Source organism: Echiichthys vipera, assembly GCF_963691815.1.
Source record: "Echiichthys vipera genome assembly, chromosome: 7".
In the NCBI taxonomy this organism is placed as follows: Eukaryota; Metazoa; Chordata; class Actinopteri; order Perciformes; family Trachinidae; genus Echiichthys; species Echiichthys vipera.
The window spans coordinates 7,273,272-7,292,897 of record NC_139832.1 but is presented as its reverse complement, the minus strand read 5'-3'; the positions used below and the strand labels follow the sequence as shown (position 1 = coordinate 7,292,897).

General features: G+C 40.1%; 1 protein-coding gene across 1 annotated transcript in view; it reads left to right on the top strand.

Moving 5' to 3' along the window:
• Positions 1-2,170: 2,170 nt before the first annotated feature.
• The window catches only part of cspg4 (chondroitin sulfate proteoglycan 4), a 70,945-nt gene continuing 53,489 nt past the window's right edge, over positions 2,171-19,626 (top strand). The window contains exon 1 of the mRNA XM_083916906.1: positions 2,171-2,295. Coding sequence (XP_083773032.1) covers positions 2,220-2,295 — 76 coding nt within the window. The 5' untranslated portion in view covers positions 2,171-2,219. The remainder of the gene's footprint in view (positions 2,296-19,626) is intronic.

Here is a 19,626-nt window from a genome sequence, read left to right as displayed (position 1 = left end):
GCAGGGGGTAACTTGGTACAAAGTTCACAGAAAAATGTAGCAAGGCAGCTATGAAAGACGATAGCAAGAGAAAGAAGATAATAACAATACAAGTTGAAAAAAAAAATCCAAAAGGTTTTCAGATGTTTTATGAGTGGGAAATGCATTCAACATGTCTCTTAGCCTTAGGATACACATAATAATATTTTGGTGGGCATAGCTGAATGCAAACAAAAACCCTGTTTGTTCACAATAAAGCCTCCACAGGACACCTTTAATCAAAGTGTGTCCGTGCATTATTAAGCCCAAAGACATTCTCATGAATTGCATCAACCTCCTTTGATAAAGACTCAGGTTCACACACGTCTACTTGCATCATCTGAAGTGCTTGTGCTAAGGGGGGGCCCTGGTGTTTTGGATTACATAAGACAGCCTGTGCTCTCACATACTGCAGGCCCACTCATATCAGTGGGTGACATCCCTCCAGGGCAATATATGCATCCCCGGGGAGGCGAGAGTATGTCATCAGTGCAAACGGTTGGCTTAGGCTCACAGGGAGCATTTTAATTGTAGCTCATGTCATGCTGAAATAATCAGGGAGGCTGTGGTGTCAGAAAAGGTTGTCTGCAATAAACAGTGTTGTGTTACAGTCGCCATGTGTTATTTTACAGGTTTTCTCACAGCTACAAACACGCATACCCTTTTGCAGAGATGTCCACCTCATCTTCACTGTGTTTCAGTGTGGAGCTGTTAAGTTATTTGCCACTGGAGGTGCTGTTGTTCCAAAGAAAAGATATTCAGATTTTGTTTGAGAAAGAACTTCTTTTCTGCACAGATCAGAGGAATCAGATGAAAGCCATACTCCTGTGTGTATATCAGTTTCAGTCACAAATGAGAAAAAGTATTAAAATTTTATATTTCCTTTGCAAGTTTCTATGTAAAATGCCCTTCTCATTCTACGTGCTCATGTTTTTGAATGGTTTATCAGATTTTAGACACAGTTAATTTCTGAGGACTTGTTAATTCAGTTGAAAAGAATAAGTCTAATTGAGCTGCATAGGCTCTGCTCAACAGTGTGTTATTCCACACCTGAGAGGAAGTGTTTAAAAAATTCTAATTGTATTCCCATTTCCGCTGTCAGAGAGAATGTGAAATAATTTGCCAACCAGTTAACTGTGAGACAGGTGAAATTGAACGTTCAAGCTTTGGGAGTGAATTTGAGGTTTAATCTTAGCATCCAACCAGAAAATACTAAACTAAAGGAGTTTGTGCATGTTCATTACCCAAAAAATGAAAGTAAAAGCTAAGTGGAGAGGAAGCAGCGACAGCACTCACCATGATTAAAGTCTCTCTCTAAATGCATTAGATAACTTGAGGAGCAAAACTTTTCCTTTGTCACCGCCCTATCAATAGAGGAGAGATAGTGAATGCAAATCCAACACAACCCACCTCCACTCCACGCTAAGTGTGAGTTTAATTAGCTTTGGGAGCAGGTTTGTTGAACAAAAACATAAAGAATGAGACATTGATCAAGGGAAAGGCTACTAAGATAAAGGAGCAAGAGAGTTGGGCAACCTGATTTGTCTTTAATTAAAAGGAAAAGGTTTATCCTTGCAGAAGGCAGCCACGGGTCTCCAAAGGCCACTCCAATTACTGAATGAGACAGAAGGAGGGAGTTCTATGAATTCACACTGTTGCTATGGGGTAGTTTGATCTGAAGGGTGGTACAGAAAGAACTGATACATGTGAATGTGTATATGTGTGTGAATGTTTAAGTGCATTGTTAGCTGGAGAGGCAGGATATGAGTTTTCAATCTTGGAAGATTTTTTTTATGATCTTCCTGCTTTTGGGAAAACATGCAGACTTCTGGGTCTAGCACTTCGGACCAAATCAAAGATGTCTTTTACCTTCAAAAGAGGTGTGTGTGTGTGTGTGTGTGTGTGTGTGTGTGTGTGTGTGTGTGTGTGTGTGTGTGTGTGTGTGTGTGTGTGTGTGTGTGTGTGTGTGTGTGTGTGTGTGTGTGTGTGTGTGTGTGTGTGTGTGTGTGTGTGTGTGTGTGTGTGCTGGAAAGAGGGGTTGGTTTGAAAGAGGGCGTCCCTCTTATGGTCCCTCCCCAGCCCTGCCCCTTCACATGGAGGAGTATCCTGTAGCAGGTCCCAAAACTGGAAACTCATTCAGTCCCTTCTGAATGGAGTGTCTTTAACGTGAGAGTGGAGGACTTAACTGACAGCACGAAAATATGAGAGCCATGCATTCGATCCTGGTTGGTGCCTTCCTGACCCTGCTGCTCAGCCTCCCCAGCCCCGGTCATGGAGGTAAGTGCTGCAGCAAATCACTCTGTCCTGCCCCCCCACTTTCTTCTAGGCTCTGTGAGAAATGCACGGGAGGGGATCAGATCACTGTCCCTGTCTCAGGCTTCCCCAATGCATAAATCAAAGTATGACAAGCTGATGAGTTAAATCCTTGAACTTAAACTAAAGAAACTTTAACCTGCACCAACATTGCAATGGGCAAAAAAGTTTGAGTAAACTCTACATCAGGACTTTTTTCATTTTTTGTTGTTGTCAACTCTCATAGTCCTTTTGCCACTCATTCCTCAGCAGTGAAATCTTCCTTTTCTTGGATGAAACTCAATACATGAGGGATAAGATGTGCCAAGGGTCTGACCCTGGTCCAAGGTCTGAGACAACATCTGTCGGCTTCTCATCTAAAGCATTTTTTTTCCCCTTTGACTTTAATTCTGTGCCTGGCCGAGTGTGTGAGAGCATTTACCTTGAAAATGTTTGCATTGAAAGAGTGTTGCTAGAAGGCAGGAGGTAGTGAAGCTGAAGCCTTCTGTGGACAGGAGGTGAGCTAAGGTCCCTCAGCCAGCAGCAATGAATGGCTCTTTCAGGGAAGTGCGCAGGCAGAGCTGCTCCTCTTCCACCCAGAGAGGTGAGATGAAAGTGTGGGAGAGAGCGGGGGCTAGTGAGGAAGTAAGAGAGGCAGTGTGCGTGTTAGGGAGGGGGATGCTGGGAGGCCAAAGACCATACAATGGCCCCATAGTTTATGAGTAAAGTCAGCTACAGATATATGATGTCATAATTTCTCAGTATGATACCATATAGGAGTTCTTATTATTATTCCCCCTGAGTGTGAGTACAGTTAGAATGATATATACAGTGTTTGGGTGAGGCAAATCCAGTATGTGGATGGGAAATTGAAACATTGCCACCAAACAGCTTAACCAACTCACCTCAGTGCAAGACTGTACATATGGCGAGTTGGCAGGATCCGCCTTGGATTGAGCAGCTGTTGAGCCCATTGTCTTCCGCCGACTGTCAGAACTTAAAACTCTCACTGCAAATTCCACTCCAATTAAGTCTGGGCAAACCTCTCTATGAGTGTCGCTGGCAGCTAAAGGGAAAAAGTGTCTCTTGATCTAAACGGGGGAGTGTCGCTTTGTTTCAGGGGTATAGAATCAAAGCTCAGCTGGAGAGAATTGAGATCGTCTTCACTGTGATCTGTTCACCACCAGCATGAAAAGAGTCATCTGCCCTTTTGTATGCTCATTTATAGATGAACCCCACTGACTGGCATGATGGCGACACCTCCGCGAAAGAATTAGCTGTACAGAGACATTAGAGTGTGGTCACATTGCATTTGCATATGATTCACATGGACTTTTTCATAGCCTTGTGCAGTATTTTTATGCAGATAAACATACAGTAGTCAGCATTATAGTGAGTGTTGACTGGTTAAATGGTGCAGCGAATGTAATTGTCCACATATCTAAAACCAAATGCTTCTCTAATCAAAAGTGATGGCAGAATGAAACAGGAGAACTGTATGAAGGAACAATTTCCCCTCATCTAATTATCTTCTGGCACTATCCTCGCTGCCTCAGTGTGAACAGTACTCACCCACTGACCCTGGGAAACTAATAACTGATGTTGACCAGATGTATAGAGTCACTGATTAGATTTTTGCCCCTCTTCACTCTACAAAATGCCTGCCACAAGTTGTCGGGGGACTCTGTAGAGGGTTTGCAGCAGCCTGGTATTAGCGCATATCAATAACACGTCTATGTGTGAAGCCATGTTGTGTGTTATCACAATCAATTTTTTGCTTTTCGCATGATATTTCACGCCACTTATTCATGTCATAAAATGCGCTGACATGACATGTGAAATGTCCCTAAAACTGTTTTATTTATACATCTTTCCATAAGATCACGTTGCTTGCAGGGGGTATTATTTGCGTCCTGTGTTCACATCTTCAAATGTCAGGGGCCATGCCTCACATGACATCCAGATGCGTTCTTAATGTCATTCACACCTTACTTTACAGCGGCGCTGTGCAGGGGGGAGGGGCTTGTGCATTTGCCACCCTCACCCCCTCTAATATTGCACTAAATTAGAGTGAAAATAATGCCAAAAAGACTGAATTATGGTCTGTCAACTACAGAAGTCTTACAGTGAGTTAGAAAAAATATATATTTTAAATGAGATTGTGAGAATTAAGTCATAATAAAATAGGTTGAGACTTTTTTTTTTTAATTTACAATGGTCACCTGTGGTTCTCTTACATAAATAAAGACATTTCCATCATAAACTGGTGCATGAAAATCCACCCGAATGGAGGAAGTGGAGGCGTGTTTTACGCTCAACGTTTTCCTGGGGGCAGGACCCACAGACCACCCCCCCGCCCCCCACTACGTGTTCAGCCCCTATGTTGAAAGGAAATCTTCACCCTTGCAGCCATCAGGAAAGTCTTGCTTGATAGCTGAAATTATTTGAGTCAAATCATGAAGCCAGTGAGCCTTCCTCTATAATAACATTTTCAAGGTTTTCTTCAGTCATGCAACCTACCACTCTCCCATGCTCTTCCACCATCATGTTTCTTCCGCCCACATAACAGCCTCAAGAACAATAATGCAGTATGTGCATACGCAGGAGCTTACCAGATCAATTATGTAATTATCTCTGCATGTAGAAAATTTGGAGAAAATGTAAAAAAGCTAAGATGTGCGATTAAGTGTTGCATATGTCAGAGGACCTGTCTGTTTAGCCTTCTGGTGATGTCATGGCCCTGTAATTGATGACACATGGTATCTTTCACCTACGCCAGCTTACGGATTTCCTGCCTACCTCGATTCTGTATGTCAGTGAATATCATTTCACCATAGAATTTAAAAGGGGCAGATGTTTTTTGGCATTGAAAATTGACAAGCCTGGTTCTGTAAGCAGTGGCAATGTGAGAGCTCTTTTTCCTCAAAACAAGGGATGCTCGCTTTATCGTGGCTCTATCTGAAAGTGGACTTGACATGTTCCTGTTCAGAGTCTTTAAAAGTGCCCGCAGCTCTGTATCTGTTCAGAAGCCATTAGGACTGCCCTTTAAACGCCACTTTATCGAGGTTTGGAAAAATTGGGGCGTTAGTTATTTTCAGACCATAAATTGCTCTCCAGTGCTTCTATGTTGTTTGGTTGGCCTGGTAATAGAAGTTTTTTCCTTGTTTTGTCATCTGTTGATAGGCACACAAAGTTTGAGGTTGTTACGTAAATCTGCTTGGAAGTTGTGTGCCCCTGAGGAAGCCATGGCCGCCACCACTCCTCTCTGTGGGCCAAACAGCGTGAAAAGTTAATAACTTCTTTCTTTCCCCATTACCAACCTTTCTACAAAGTCCTATTTGTTCTTTTGTTTTATCTGCTGTTGTTTTTCTGGAAATCCATTTATAAAATATTGACGTTTTCTAAAATACAAATATGACCCGACAGTTGAAGAGACAGACAAACAGATGAAATGGAAAGAAAACAAAACCGCTTTCCAACTCTGTTGGCAGAACTAATTATGTATGATGTGAAAAAGCAACTAGATAACACCATAAGAGCATCCATTGAATTGTGGCTGCTTGTCTTAAATTGCTCAAATAACATATAATAAGACAACAACATCTACTACAAACATTGTCTAATGGTTTATGCATATTTGTGAGTGTTCTAAAGATGTCTTTCTCCTGAATGTGTTTGCATTTTCAATTGCAAAGCTTAACGAGGGGATTTGCATCCCAAGACTGCATATGAGCCCACTATCTCCCCTAGAGTATAATGTCACTATGGTAACAAGGGAAAAATAAATATGAAATTTGCCTGGGCTTTGTGAAGTGTCTGCATACAAGGCCTCCATGTGTTCCTCGAGAGTTGGCAGGAAGAATGGTGTGACTACAAGTGTCTGTGTCGAAGATTAATATGTTCAATATTTGCATTGGGAAATTGATGAGATTAGTGTTCTGCTGGTTGTGCTGGTCCCACAGACACACTTTGTGACCCTCCCCTCACCTCTTAGTTTAAACACAGCGCAATGTTAGGACAGAATAAAAATGGGGCATTTGGAGAAAATCCAAACAAGAAAATCAGAGTGTTTATAAATCCAGAGCAGAATGCACACTCTGTTGCCTGCTATCTGTCTATGAAAATTGTGACTGAATGTCCAAAAAAATACCCCTTCGGCTTTGTGAAGAAGGGCGTTTACAAATTATTTTCAATCATGTTAATTTCCACTGCCAAAATTTTTTTTTACATTAAATATAAAATGTAACAAAATACAGTAATACACATTCAGTGATTGAAAAGGAGCAGGAACAAGGAAACCCTTGTTAAAAAAGTTTTAATAAACTTGTACAGAATATGCACAAAAATAACATATGGTGTTGATTTAATTAAAAAAAAAAGAAAGAATATACTCCAGTTGCTCTGCTGCAGAACAAGTGTGTTTCTTCTATAACTTCTGTGCGGTGCATGAGTCATTCTTGTTGTCTCGAGGACATCCTGCTCATTGACAAGTTTGTCCTTTTGGCTTCATGAAACAAGACCCTCACAACTTCTCTGAGCATGGAAGACGATCAATATTGATAACGCTTCTAATATGATATAACCTCCCTCACTTCTGCCTGCCTGATGTTTTATCCTGGTACTTTCAGAGAGAAAGTTTCAGTGAGTCATGGTTTATTAACTGTTTTTTTGGGATTCTGGCCTGAGGCAAACATCATCGCAAGAATCTAAAGTTAGCTGTATGGGCAACTTGCCTCACTCGCTTCTTTCCTCTCTAACTTCATCTTGTTACTACAGCTAGAATTTTATATCTGACCTGCAGCAACAGGGTGGGCAGCATGTCTGCCCAGTGATTACACTGTCGGTCCCATAATAGAAATGTGAGAGGGTTGACTCCTGTAACCACAATAACTCCTGTCAAGATGTCCTTGAGCAAGACACTGGATCATTACTTTTTTTCACAGGGAGCTACTGTAGTCAGATAATCATGTCAGCAAGACATCAGAAATATAAAAGGCAGAATGAGAAGTGCCAGAGTTGATGACTATCTTATCATTTATTGCACAAAACTACGGCTAGTTAAAGGATCGTTCTGGTTTATTATAACGCAGGTCTTATTGTCATGGTTTTTGCCATCATTCATATCAGCTATCATAACGTACTGAAGCTGCTGAGATCTTGAACTACAGTGACATGCCTACAAAAAAGTCAGACAGGGCAAGAAATATTCAGTAGTGTAGGGAGACAGGGAGAATAATATACTAATATTAGAGCCCCTATCATCTAAATAACTTTATTAGGAGGTAAAACCAAAAGTTAACAAACCCATAATGGGCATTATTGCGACTATGGTGTGAAGTTGAACTAGAAAATGGGTCTGTAAACTGTGATGGATGTTTACGACTGACAGCTTGGGGATCAGTTGACTTTTTCGTCTTTGGTTTCTCTTCCAAATAAATTTGGCTAACCTTGGGGCAAGGCTAGATAACTGACTAGGCAACTGCCCCGGGGCCCCAGTCCTGCTTGTGTTTGTATTGTAGATCTATAAAATCATCACAATATCAATACAGAATAAAGTAAAATGTATGCTGGATTAAATCCCCACAAACTAACTGTTTGAAAAAAAAAACTGAATTCATACACAGTAAAAATGAAAAGATGTGCACTGGCATATTTTTACTCCAAGGACCCATAGTTAGTTAATCCTACCCTGCCTACGGGTTTCTTAAAAGCCAGTCTGATCATTTGACTCTGCTCATCTTTTTTTTCCCTTTTGAAGCCTGCCAGATATCAACTATTAACTTGAATAGCCCTATGGTATAATTACCGACAGGGCCAAAACTACGGAAATAAGATCCAAGTTGCAGTAAATCAGAAGAATCCTGAAGAAGCAGCAGAGGCATGTGATGAAGCTGTCAAGTTGTCCTTCACAGTTGTGCCAGATGCACACCCTTTCCAAAATGAGAGAGAACTGTGGCCTTCCTTCTGGATGTATCACTGGCATTGTTGTCACACTTAAAGCTCAGTGACTTCAAAAGCACATGTCGTATCTGAGTTTATTCTCATTGTGATGCACGAACAGTGAAAAAAAAAAACATGTCCCCCGCCTTGAGGACTTTATAGTCCCCTGGCAGATTATTTTTTCTCTCATTGCTCTCTTTGAGTTTGCTGGCTGTCAACGGCAGGCTGCTCGGATTATATTTTAGGGCCATGATCTGCTTAGAGCGGGCAGACGGCCCACACACAGACCTCATTTAGCCCTGGGTGTGTACACAAAAGAGTTTCTGTACATAAACATTCTCTCCCTAGGTGGAAGGTCAAAGGTCATCTCATGGTGTGCTACTGTGTTGTTTTAACCTTTTCCACATCCATCAGATAAGTCAGTGGAAAGGGGGTTTCGCTGCAATTTATGGACGAATGGTCTCCACCCAGATTTCAGGTCTGTAAGTGGCAATTTGGGATTTCAAATTGTTAAACAGTGATTGCCTTGTCGCCATGCAATTTTAAGCAATTCTAAGGACACAGCCTATACCTACAGCAGTGCTGTTAAGAGCTGAAGGAGGAAAATGGTCAGCATTTACACCAAGGCGCTGCACTGTAAAAAAGATAATTCTCTTCCCATTTGATAATACTAAAAGTTTTACAGTTAGAGGATTTGGTTCATCCAGATGTTTTCTTTATCTTTTTTTTCAGTGTTGGCCTACTAAACAGGACAATAAAGTTTAACAGCTGTATTTCCCATTGATTACAGACCGTGGACAGCGGAAGTGTGGAAATGTTACTGAAGTATCTATGCTCATCATACTCCTCACAAAGATACTTCAGTACTGCAGTGCTATTTTCTAATCAGCACAGCTGAGGCTGATGGGAATTTCCTTCGTTATACACATATTTGTTCAAATGTAGCCATAAGCAATGGACAGATAATTCTTTTTTGACCTGAAATGAAGGTGTTTGACAAGTCAGAGAAAAGGACCAAGGATGTTTGTGCAAATTTTCATGGCGATCCATCCAATAGTTGTTCAGATATTTCAGTCAGTTGTGGGAAAACCAATATTACCAGCAAAGGACAAATCACACAGTGGACACAGCAAAAGTGCTCATGACAGAGTCTTATTACATTTATGTCCTTGGCCAAAAGCCTGACTAGAACATATGGAAAGTAGATTAGATTTGGTTCCTGATGTTTTTGAGGATATTGGGTCTTTGCTGCAGCAGACAACAGGATATGGATACAAAAATGAGATGAATGTCAATTACTGAACAAGATAAAAAGAAAAAAACTGTAAAATGTAAGAAAATAACCATAAAACAAACCAACAGTGCTGCCAAAAAAAGATCAAAATACAAACATAACCTACCCAGATGCACCACCATACACATAGGATACCTGTAGGGCAACAGTGGGGCCAAGACCTGAAATGGAACATTTGAAATCAAAGTGTTTATTATGACCCTGATAATCGCAGGCTTATATTCTTCCCCCACTGCACCAACTGAACTCTGCATGTTTATTTTTGATAAGAGCTGTTGGGGAGTTTAGTGCCCAAAATGAAAACTCCAGAGAAAATTCTCATCATCACAGAACTGCCAAGTGTTCAATAGGCAGGAATTATGCATGACCAGATGTCTTGATACGAGTCGCCTCTATGGGATTTTTCCATTTTGCATTTTTTTTAGAGAATGGTGTCTTATCATTTTTTGGTTAAAAAGAGAGGAGTCGTTTTATTCTGACTGCCATTGTTTGTCTTATCTACTGAAAATAAATTAAAAGGAACAAAATGTCTCCTCACCCCAAACTGTTGTGGAATCACTCAGTCAATTTACCCCCCAAGATCCGCTTCCGATCTCAAGATCTTCCCTTCCTGTTTATCATGAATGTTATCAACTTGTGATATTATCATCGTATGATATAAATTAATGCCTGAATCACATTTAAGAACAATGCTTTCTTTGTTGAACATTCTGCATCGCATGTAACTCACATGCCCTGATGAGTGGAATCAGACCAATGCGGTAACAAAAGGCTGCTCAGGCACTGGAAAAGTGACGTGAATCATGGGAAATGTTTCCAGTGTTGGGGCTGACTCATCTGAGACGTGTTAGGAAAAGCCAGAGGTTTCCACTCCAACATCTGGAGACGGCTTTGGTCAGTTAGTAGAAAGCCAAAGCTGGAGGCTTTAATCAGATTGTCCCTCCACTTTTCTTACCTAATATAGACAAAACAACTGCGGTGAAAGAAGTCCACCGAGTACACCGCAATTAGCCAAGTTCTGAAGAATGCTCAGTGTTAGATCTGAAATAGTTTTTCAAACAGGCACTAAGAGACCAGCATTTTATGTTTGTTCGCACAGCACCCCTCAAACGACTTTGTCTTTATTCAGTAATGAAAATGAAGAAAAAGAGCTTAATTTTAAAACATCTTTAATATTGATGTTTTGTATATTGCATTTCACGTTTCATTCTACATCGCACTATCCCTCAGAAACCATAGTCCGATATTTTTACAGCTACTGCGGGGACAGTAGCTCGCAAATGAATATGACTAACAATTTAAAATATACATGTTGAGATATCTGCTGTGAGTGCGGGGACTCCCTCCAGCCCAGAGGGTGCATGACTCATAAGCACAAGGCCACTGTGGTTAATCATGAGACATCTGATTCCAAACTAATAGTTTTTTGTGCTTCTAATTAGACTGAGAGATGTTATTACCCTTTGCTCTAAGACTAGAAGATTTACCTTTAGTCTCGGTAGGCTATGATGTGCTTATTTCCAAAGAGAAATGAAATATACCTACTTTGTAGTCAAAGTAGTTTCAACACTAACAACGTTTAGAGATACTGTCAAACACCTGACACCTGATGGCTAACTTCACCAAGAATGTGAATTAATTGTCTTCATTCCACATGAGGATGATTTGGAGCTATGTAAAAATGAATATGAAAATCCCCTTTTTTTCATCCAAACACCTAGTTTTCTTCTCTATCATTCCCACAACAGCGGGAGGCTGCTGTTAGCAGCGCCACTTTTCACAGCATGCTGACACGAAGGCAAATCAGCGGCAACTTCCATCCTGTTGAAAGTCTTCGTCAGCACCACCTAGGGACCATGAAGTGTTTGGAGTAATTTGACGCCAGACGTTCTCATTACAGGCTGGATTCAGACAGAATCAAGGGGCTGGGGGTAGCACCAGGCCTGGGATCGGGTCGATGACGGTCTGGAATAGCTTTGCTCCAGATAAATATAGCTTGACGAGAGAACCAACAAAAGAGCATGTTGCTTCACATGGGGTTGACGAAAGAGTGAAGGGGGAGGAAAGGCAATCCAGGGTGGGGCTTTTGTGTGTGTTCATGAGTGTGTTTGTGTGCGTGTGGGTGTGTATTCAATGCTGCTGTGGTTCACACAGATCCCAGTGTTAAGGAGTCTGTGCAAATGTCGTCATCCCGCTGGTTATGAAGGCTTAAAATAACCGGAGGAAATGATGTGTCCCATGAAGATTGGTTTGACTGACTGTACGGCCGCCTGCAGTAGCCTGAAGCTTAGAACAGCTGCACAGTGGAGCTGCACACGTCACTGGTCTGCCAGACCAGACAAGCAAGCCTCTTTGTGCAATCATGTGTTGAATCTTTCACACACTTGTGGCAAAACAGATGCTCAAAAAGTTCCGCGTAGATTCAGAGATTTAGAGTATGTGTTGTCGGCGTCAACTATATGATTAATAAATTCTTTCATCACTTATTAGATTCTGTTATCTGCTGTTTGTCACATAGGAAATTAAATTCATGAAAACGTTGTAGAGTAGGCAGTAGTTTTGGTTGAGGCATTTAAAGTTATTAACAAAGAATAAACATTGGGTTGCACAAGTAGATATTAAAAGAATGGTTAGACATTTTGGGAAAATGCTTATTGCTGACTCTCATGTCTGTATGATATGTGTGATGCTAAAGCTAATGTAGCAGCCAGTTAGCTGAGCACAAATGCAGGAAAGCACCCAAAAGTAACAAAATTTGGATACCCGCACCTCTAGAACCCACTATATATAATTTACATCCATATATATTAACAAAGTGTACTGCTAGGCTAGCTGTTTCCAGTCTGTGTTAAACTAATGTAAGCGCAGCGGATGCTGGCTTTAGCTTTTATATTTTGCCTTCTGTGCAGATGACAGTGGTATCAATCTTCTCATCTACGTCTCTACGCAAAAAAAACACATAAGCACATTTCCCAAATTGTCAAAATTCTTTAAAAGAAAGGAGGAGAAAACAGCACACTCATAACTCTGATGCAATTCATTCATTTTCTATGGATTAATGTTTCAGCTCTGTCGGTTCTTAGAAGGGGGGCCGTTGATGTTTTAAGCTTTTCTTGGCTTTAAATTACCTCTCTATAGACTGTTCATGTTGATTGCACTTTGAACACAATGATAAGAAACTCCAGTTGTACACAATTTGCCAAACAATTACTGGCTTTTATCCTGAAGGAGACACGATGTGCTGAAACATTCATACATCCATAGAAATAAAAATAAAACGACTGGATCAAATTGATTAGTTCACCACTCTCTTCTTAACAATCATGGTGTCTCATCATCAAACTTACCTGAATGTATGAAAGAGACTAAAACAAAATTGTTCCTCGCCTCCAGGCACTTATTTGCATATCCAAAATTATTACATACTTGATTAAACAAACAGAGAATATGAAAGAAGAGGAAGATTGTGAGGAATGAGAAAGAAAATTAGAATCTTTCATCAACTGACAACAGAAGCTGGAGTCAACAAATGATTGGCCAAACCAGAAGAAATGCAGATGACAGGAGAGACTTGTGCGCAAAGAGAACAACCAGTATTTTTGTGGCCAACAATGCAATCTGATGTACCACTTTGTGCCAGACTGGACTATGGGAATAGGCCCTGAGGACCGTAAAGATACAGAGTAGGGAAGCTGACCACACATGACCCCAGAGCATTCTGTCACCTTACAGCCAAATATGCATTCCCAAGCTTCTCTTTTAGCAAATCTCTATTGTATAAGTGGCCGCTGAGGATACACTCTAGATGTTTTCAGAATCATCAGAATCAGAATCAGAATACTTTATTGATCCCCGGGGGGAAATTCTTTTGTTCGAATGCTCCGTGCACAGTAGAAACAAGCCATAAAGATGAATAAAGTAGAAATAAAATAAAGTAAAGACTCAAATAAAATACAATTAAAATAAATCTAAGTAGCTAATAAATAGCCAATAAAATACAGAACAAATAAATAATAAACAATCAAGTAAACAATCTGAAGTGGGTGTGAAAAATTTAAACATTGTTGATTCTAGATTTGGTGAGATAATTACAATGCCCACAAACCTTTATGGTTTAGTAGATTCAAGGGTACCATATTGTAAAAAGCTCCATTGTCTTTTTGATAATAAAGCAGGTTGAGGTGCTGTATGGATACTATTAAGTATCACAGTAACACTCAATGTTTTCACCACTTTACCTTGCCATCAGACAGCCCTCTCCTTTGGCGCTATATTTTCTCAAAGTACTCTTATGGATAAGCGCTACTGTGTCACACACTGTATTACGTCGTGGATACGCTGTTCGAGTCAGACTTTGGGCCGTATGTAATACAAGAAAAATACAAGTGAATGATTATAACAGCAATGACGAAATTCCGTTCAGTGTGGAAACAAGAGGAACCATTTATGAGCCAGAATACAGAGAAGTACTTCTGCAGAGGGAGACTGAACGGCCAAAAGAGAGAGAGGAGAAACTCCTGTGGAAACCGATGACTGCAAGGTAAAGTGGCAAAAATATTATGAGTAAAGCATTCATTTTAACTGAGATTAATTTTAGGTGTACCTTATGATTGATTACATTTAGAGTGCTGCCCCGTTCACAGCAGCTCCATGTCAGTGCTCCTGCCCTCTTCTCCAGACTGGCAGCGTAGACATCAAAACTATCCCTTAGCACTAAAATATAGCATTTCTGAAGAGGGTGAATACAGATATATTCAGTCAGACGGTATGAGAAAATAGTTGTGTAATGGTTTTTTGAACATTAAAACATGCAAACAGGTTCTACCAAAATAATGAGTTTGAACCTGATAATGTAAATAGACATCCCCTTTAAACACCACAACAAGTACACCTTTATTTCTGTTCAGGAGTTCCAGTCCAACAGAAATGTTGTTCAACCCTTGTTTAATAACCTCAAGAGGCTGTATAGCTAATTCACAGTGTGAGAGAGCATTTTGCTAAACATAGGGGTGCCAATATCTCCTGGATGGCTGATTAGTTTAAGGCTAGCCTAAGGGGGAAATATTGAACTTTATTTTTCTGGCTGCCTGGTTCTCTAATACACATTAATTTATTAAATAAATGAACATGCTGCCGGTGTTTCTTTTCCTCTTTCCATTAAATGCATAAACTAATCTTACAGATGTGTGGAAAGGAAAAATGGTCCAAAAAACTAAATGTGACCCGGATGGCCATTTAAAAGTCCTAAATACTTGAAAATGGTATGAATTCCTGAGGTGAAACTCACTGGTTTCCGTGTGTGAAAGTCCATATACTTTTAATTTTAAGATCATGTGCTTTTTTCACATCAGCCAGTGAATCCAGGTGAAAGCTATGATCCTGAGTCGGCTAATTAGTTCAGTGTCAAATGGGAGATGTAAGTGAAAAGGATGAGACATGTTTAATCAGATTTAAGTTATGACTCAATTGAGACATGATGAAGCAAATTTAAGGAGGGTGGATGGGGCTGAAGCTTTACACACACAGGCTTCTACTCTACTTTAGCAAACATTGAAAGAGAGGTCAGCAGTTTAAAACGGAAATATCTGATCCTAGGAAAGTGTGGGCGAAACTCTAAAATAGGAATATCTTCCCATGATTAGATTTCTTTCTCATCTAAAAAACAATTTTACAGTCTCAACAAACTTTCTCTGAGCAAAATGTTTTCCACTTTGCAACCAGGCATCATCAAACCAGATAGCAGATACGTTTGTTGAGGGGTGGTGGGTAAGGAAAACCAATATGAATCAATCAATCATAGTAGCAGTACGGGGTTGTGGAGGCGGCAATATCTCAGTCCATAGGTGACTCGGCTGGGAACCGAAGGGTGACCGGTTCGAGTCCCTGTGTGGACCATGAATGGAGTGCCGACTAGTGGCTGGAGAGGTGTTGAGCAAGGCACCGAACGCCCAACTGCTCGGGGCGCTGGTTCATTGGCAGCCCCCTCGCTCTGACATCTCTCCATTAATTGTGTGTGTGTGTGTGTGTGTGTGTGTGTGTGTGTGTGTGTGTGTGTGTGTGTGTGTGTGTGTGTGTGTGTGTGTGTGTGTGTGTGTGTGTGTGTGTGTGTGTGTGTGTGTGTGTGTGTGTGTGTGTGTGTGTAATTATAATAATAGGGTGTCAAAATCAAATTTCCCGTTGCAGGATTAATTAAGTAATACTTCTTTTATCTCCGCACAAGTAAAGATCTGCCTACAGTCATTTTTCATATTGTGTATCTTGGTTGAAGTCTTAACACTAACTCGCTGAGCAGCTGTTCTTGTAGAGAAATCCTAGTGTCATCCAACATACAGTACTTGAGCACAACTATTTTCCTTGCATCTCAAAGTGGAATAAACTGGGTTCACTGCCTTGCCAAATTGTGAATTTCATTTCCAGACATAACTGAACATGGTTGTCAAAGGCAGAGGAGACAATCATGTTTAATCATGTTTATCCTTAAAGGTTGCATGTGTTTGTGCTTTCCCAATACATTTACATGACAAGTAAATGGTAGGGATTGTAATTATCCTGGTAATTGAAAGTAAATAGTAAAATGAATCAACTTGATAACAGTGAGTGGCATTGCACAAAATCAGGAATAGGCCTGAATAATGAATCATTAAATAAGTTTAATCATGAACATCCATCTAGAAGCTGCACAATCTAAACAAACAGGTCAACTTCAGGCAACCGCTTCTGCCTCTAACAAATTACAGTATGTGCGTGTTGGCATCTCTGTAACCTTCCCTTCTCTCTAATGGGAAACTTCAGTCTCTCTCATAACTGACTGAGTTTTTGAACATACTGTACTCTGCTGAGCAGCCAACTCAACCTTGCCAGAAATGTCGTTGCAATGCTTTACTGGGAAGGCTTGCTTCCAGATAGCGCTGCGGGAGAGGCTCTTTTCAACAAGACACCTCTGGTGCTGTGCTGAAAGGTTGAATCCAGTGTACATTGACTCACAAAAAATGATTTGGTTGTTCCTGGCACTTTTGAATAGTGCATTACTGCCAGGGAATGTTCAGACATTCATCTTACATCCATCTTTGTGCATGCAGGCTTACATTCCTGATCTTGTTGTTAAGCTGAGGGGATACAGTTTGGAAGCTGATGCAGGGAATTAGCAATACTTTCAAGTGAAAATGAAATGTAGAACAGCTGCATAATGATGTGTCAGTGATTTGGATCCGGCTAAAGAGGTTTTTTATTATTATTATTACCCAAAAGACAAAACCATTAAAGGATATATAACCTCAAAACAGTACTTCCATACCCATAATAACACTGAAGCAAAGACTTAGACTCATTGGCTGCTGTAGATTTTCTTCTGGCCATGCTGAAAGAAATAATATGATTCCATTATAAGAAATATGAGAAGTATCCACAGCCCTTGTTCCATGCAAAAAAAAAAAATGATCTTGAAGTTACAGAATAAATAAATAAGTGGCTGTAAATAAATTCTATATCATTAATGTTTCTGCCCCACTAGAGGGGCCAAAAATGTAACCGCACGTTCAGTTCAGTCCGTCCAATACTAGGCTAGACCGCAGAGTAGGGTTGGGCGATACTAAAATACCCTTATTGACAATATTGCTTTCAGAAAAACGACGATATACAATATTCTTCGGACATAGATTATTAGCGCTATGTTACAGGAGGGCATGCAAGATTAATCAACTATCACTAATCTCTATTGATGTATTGAAGGTCTACATTTTGTCCACAACCTACAAGTTTAGTGAGTTGGTGAATTTACTGTTTTTCATACCACAGCTGGCGAACGTATTCCGCTGCTACTACTTCTTAACCAGTGCATGATAGCACTAAGTGGCATCATGCTTAAACCACTGCCAGTGGGCTACTATGCTAATGCTAAGAGGATGTGGTGTTACTTTAATCGCAAAAGTCCCCTGAGGGTGTTTCTGCAGTACCTACATTTAGTCAATTATTCCATTTGAGCTCCTTAAATACTGATCTAATACACCGTGACACTGCGATTATCAGACAACGTTTTTCCAAAGCACATGGTTTTCAGACGTGTGCTACGTGAAATCTCAGTATGATTCATCCACAGACTAAACTGCTTTACCTTGACCAGAATAGTCCTTCTCAGACCTCCTTTAAATTAAAGTCATAAAATATTGATGGTGGTCTCCATGTGAACTCACTGCTGAGTCCTGAATTGCTCCGCAGTGAGGTCATATGGAAACAAACTTAGTGGCCCCGAAAAAGACTGTCTGTGGAGTGAAATAGGGGAGTTGGATGATATGCACTGTAACACTGTTGAAGTGAATTTATGAATGAGGTTTTAACTGTGAGCAGATGTGTTGTATTACAGACATAATGTACTACCTCCCTGTTATGAAATACAATAGTATATTGTTTATAGAATAGAATATAATTAGTTTATTGTCATTGCAACAAAATTAAGTAGCAATCCTGATGGTGCAGAAATAGAGAAAAAAAAGGATGAAACAGGAATATACAAATAAATACAAAGGTGCATTTGGAATAATTGCATATGGTAGTCATTGCAAACAGAGTAAACCAAAAGGGTCTTTCGAAACAATATTGTGGAATAAAAGAGCCACATTGCATATTTGAGTGAAACAAAGATAAATACTGTTAAAGCACTGAAACCCAAGCATACCATAGTCTCATATGGACACATGGCATGATTTAATGAATCACTGTGAAGACATGGGGCACACACATGTGGTGGATGCTGTGGTGGTGCAGAGCTTGACATTTTATTGCCAAGTCCAACAGGAGCAGCCCTGCACTTCCCCGCTCCACCCTGCCTCGCCCTTATGTGTCAGCTCTCCTCTGCCTCCTCCTCCTCCTCACACACCAAATAAAATCAATATAGACACGGAATATATAAATGCAGTGACATAAAAGTTTATCTCAGGACTATGCATTAGCAAATAAAACCTTCTCATTTCTTTAGGAAATGACCCGATTATATTTTGGACACAGTTCCTGTAAAACACATTGTTATGGAGTTATTGTTGTTGACAACAGCATGTCTGTTTTTTGTCCTCTTATTTTTTCAGCTTTGATTATTTTGGTTTCAGTGCAACTTTCCAGACAACATGACTTTTTTTATAAAAGCAGTCCAGCTAATTTGGTCTCATATGATTTACTGTATGAAGAAACTGTGAATTAGCATCCCTTAATTGATGTTCTATTAATGGTTAACTAATCATAAGAAGGCATAGTCACTGGCTCATTTGTTAATGGTGAACAACAGGAAATCATCACGTCATGCATTAGCTAAGCATTACTTAAGTATATTATTTGTACCCTTCTGCCTATGTCCCAGAAGTGTTTGCATAACTAACGTAATGATACTCGTATGAATAACTTTCTCAGTGTACAGCAGCACATCCTTATATAATTGTACCAGAGCATATGTATGTTTTCAGATAGAATACTTTAAAATATGGTTTTAGTATATATGTGGTATTATGGTTCTGTAATTTCTGCTACAGTATACACAGTAGACAACAGAGATAATTACGGGGAAGACATCGGTCACCTCATTTGACTTCATGGGTGCAGAGCATGAACCGCAGCATTCCTGCAGAACCAAGACACTCGAGTACAAATGGACTATTGTATTGCTACAGTGTCCCTAATATCCAAACTGTTGGCTTGAAAGTTTATGAAAATGCATCTTTCACGCATACCATTCTGTGCAGTGTAGCGTTCTGGATGCGTTTATTTCCATGGGCCTTACTGTCGGTGAAGCACATCTGTAGAACATCTGAATGCCAGCTGGATGGCATTGGGTGCCTTTGGCAGGATTATCAAGAAAAAGTGCAATTCGAAACGGCATTCATTAGTAGTCAGAAATATATGGGCTGCTTCATTTAGCCTGTGGAATTCAATTCCTCAACCTCATTTAAATTCTAATAAACAACTGTGAATATATTCGTAACTAAAGGCCAGAACTCATTTACATCGGATTCACAGGACCAGTGTTATGAATTTTGAAAAGCTTCCTCATATGCTGTGTTACATACATGTTTCAAACCCATTATAATATCCAGGATCAC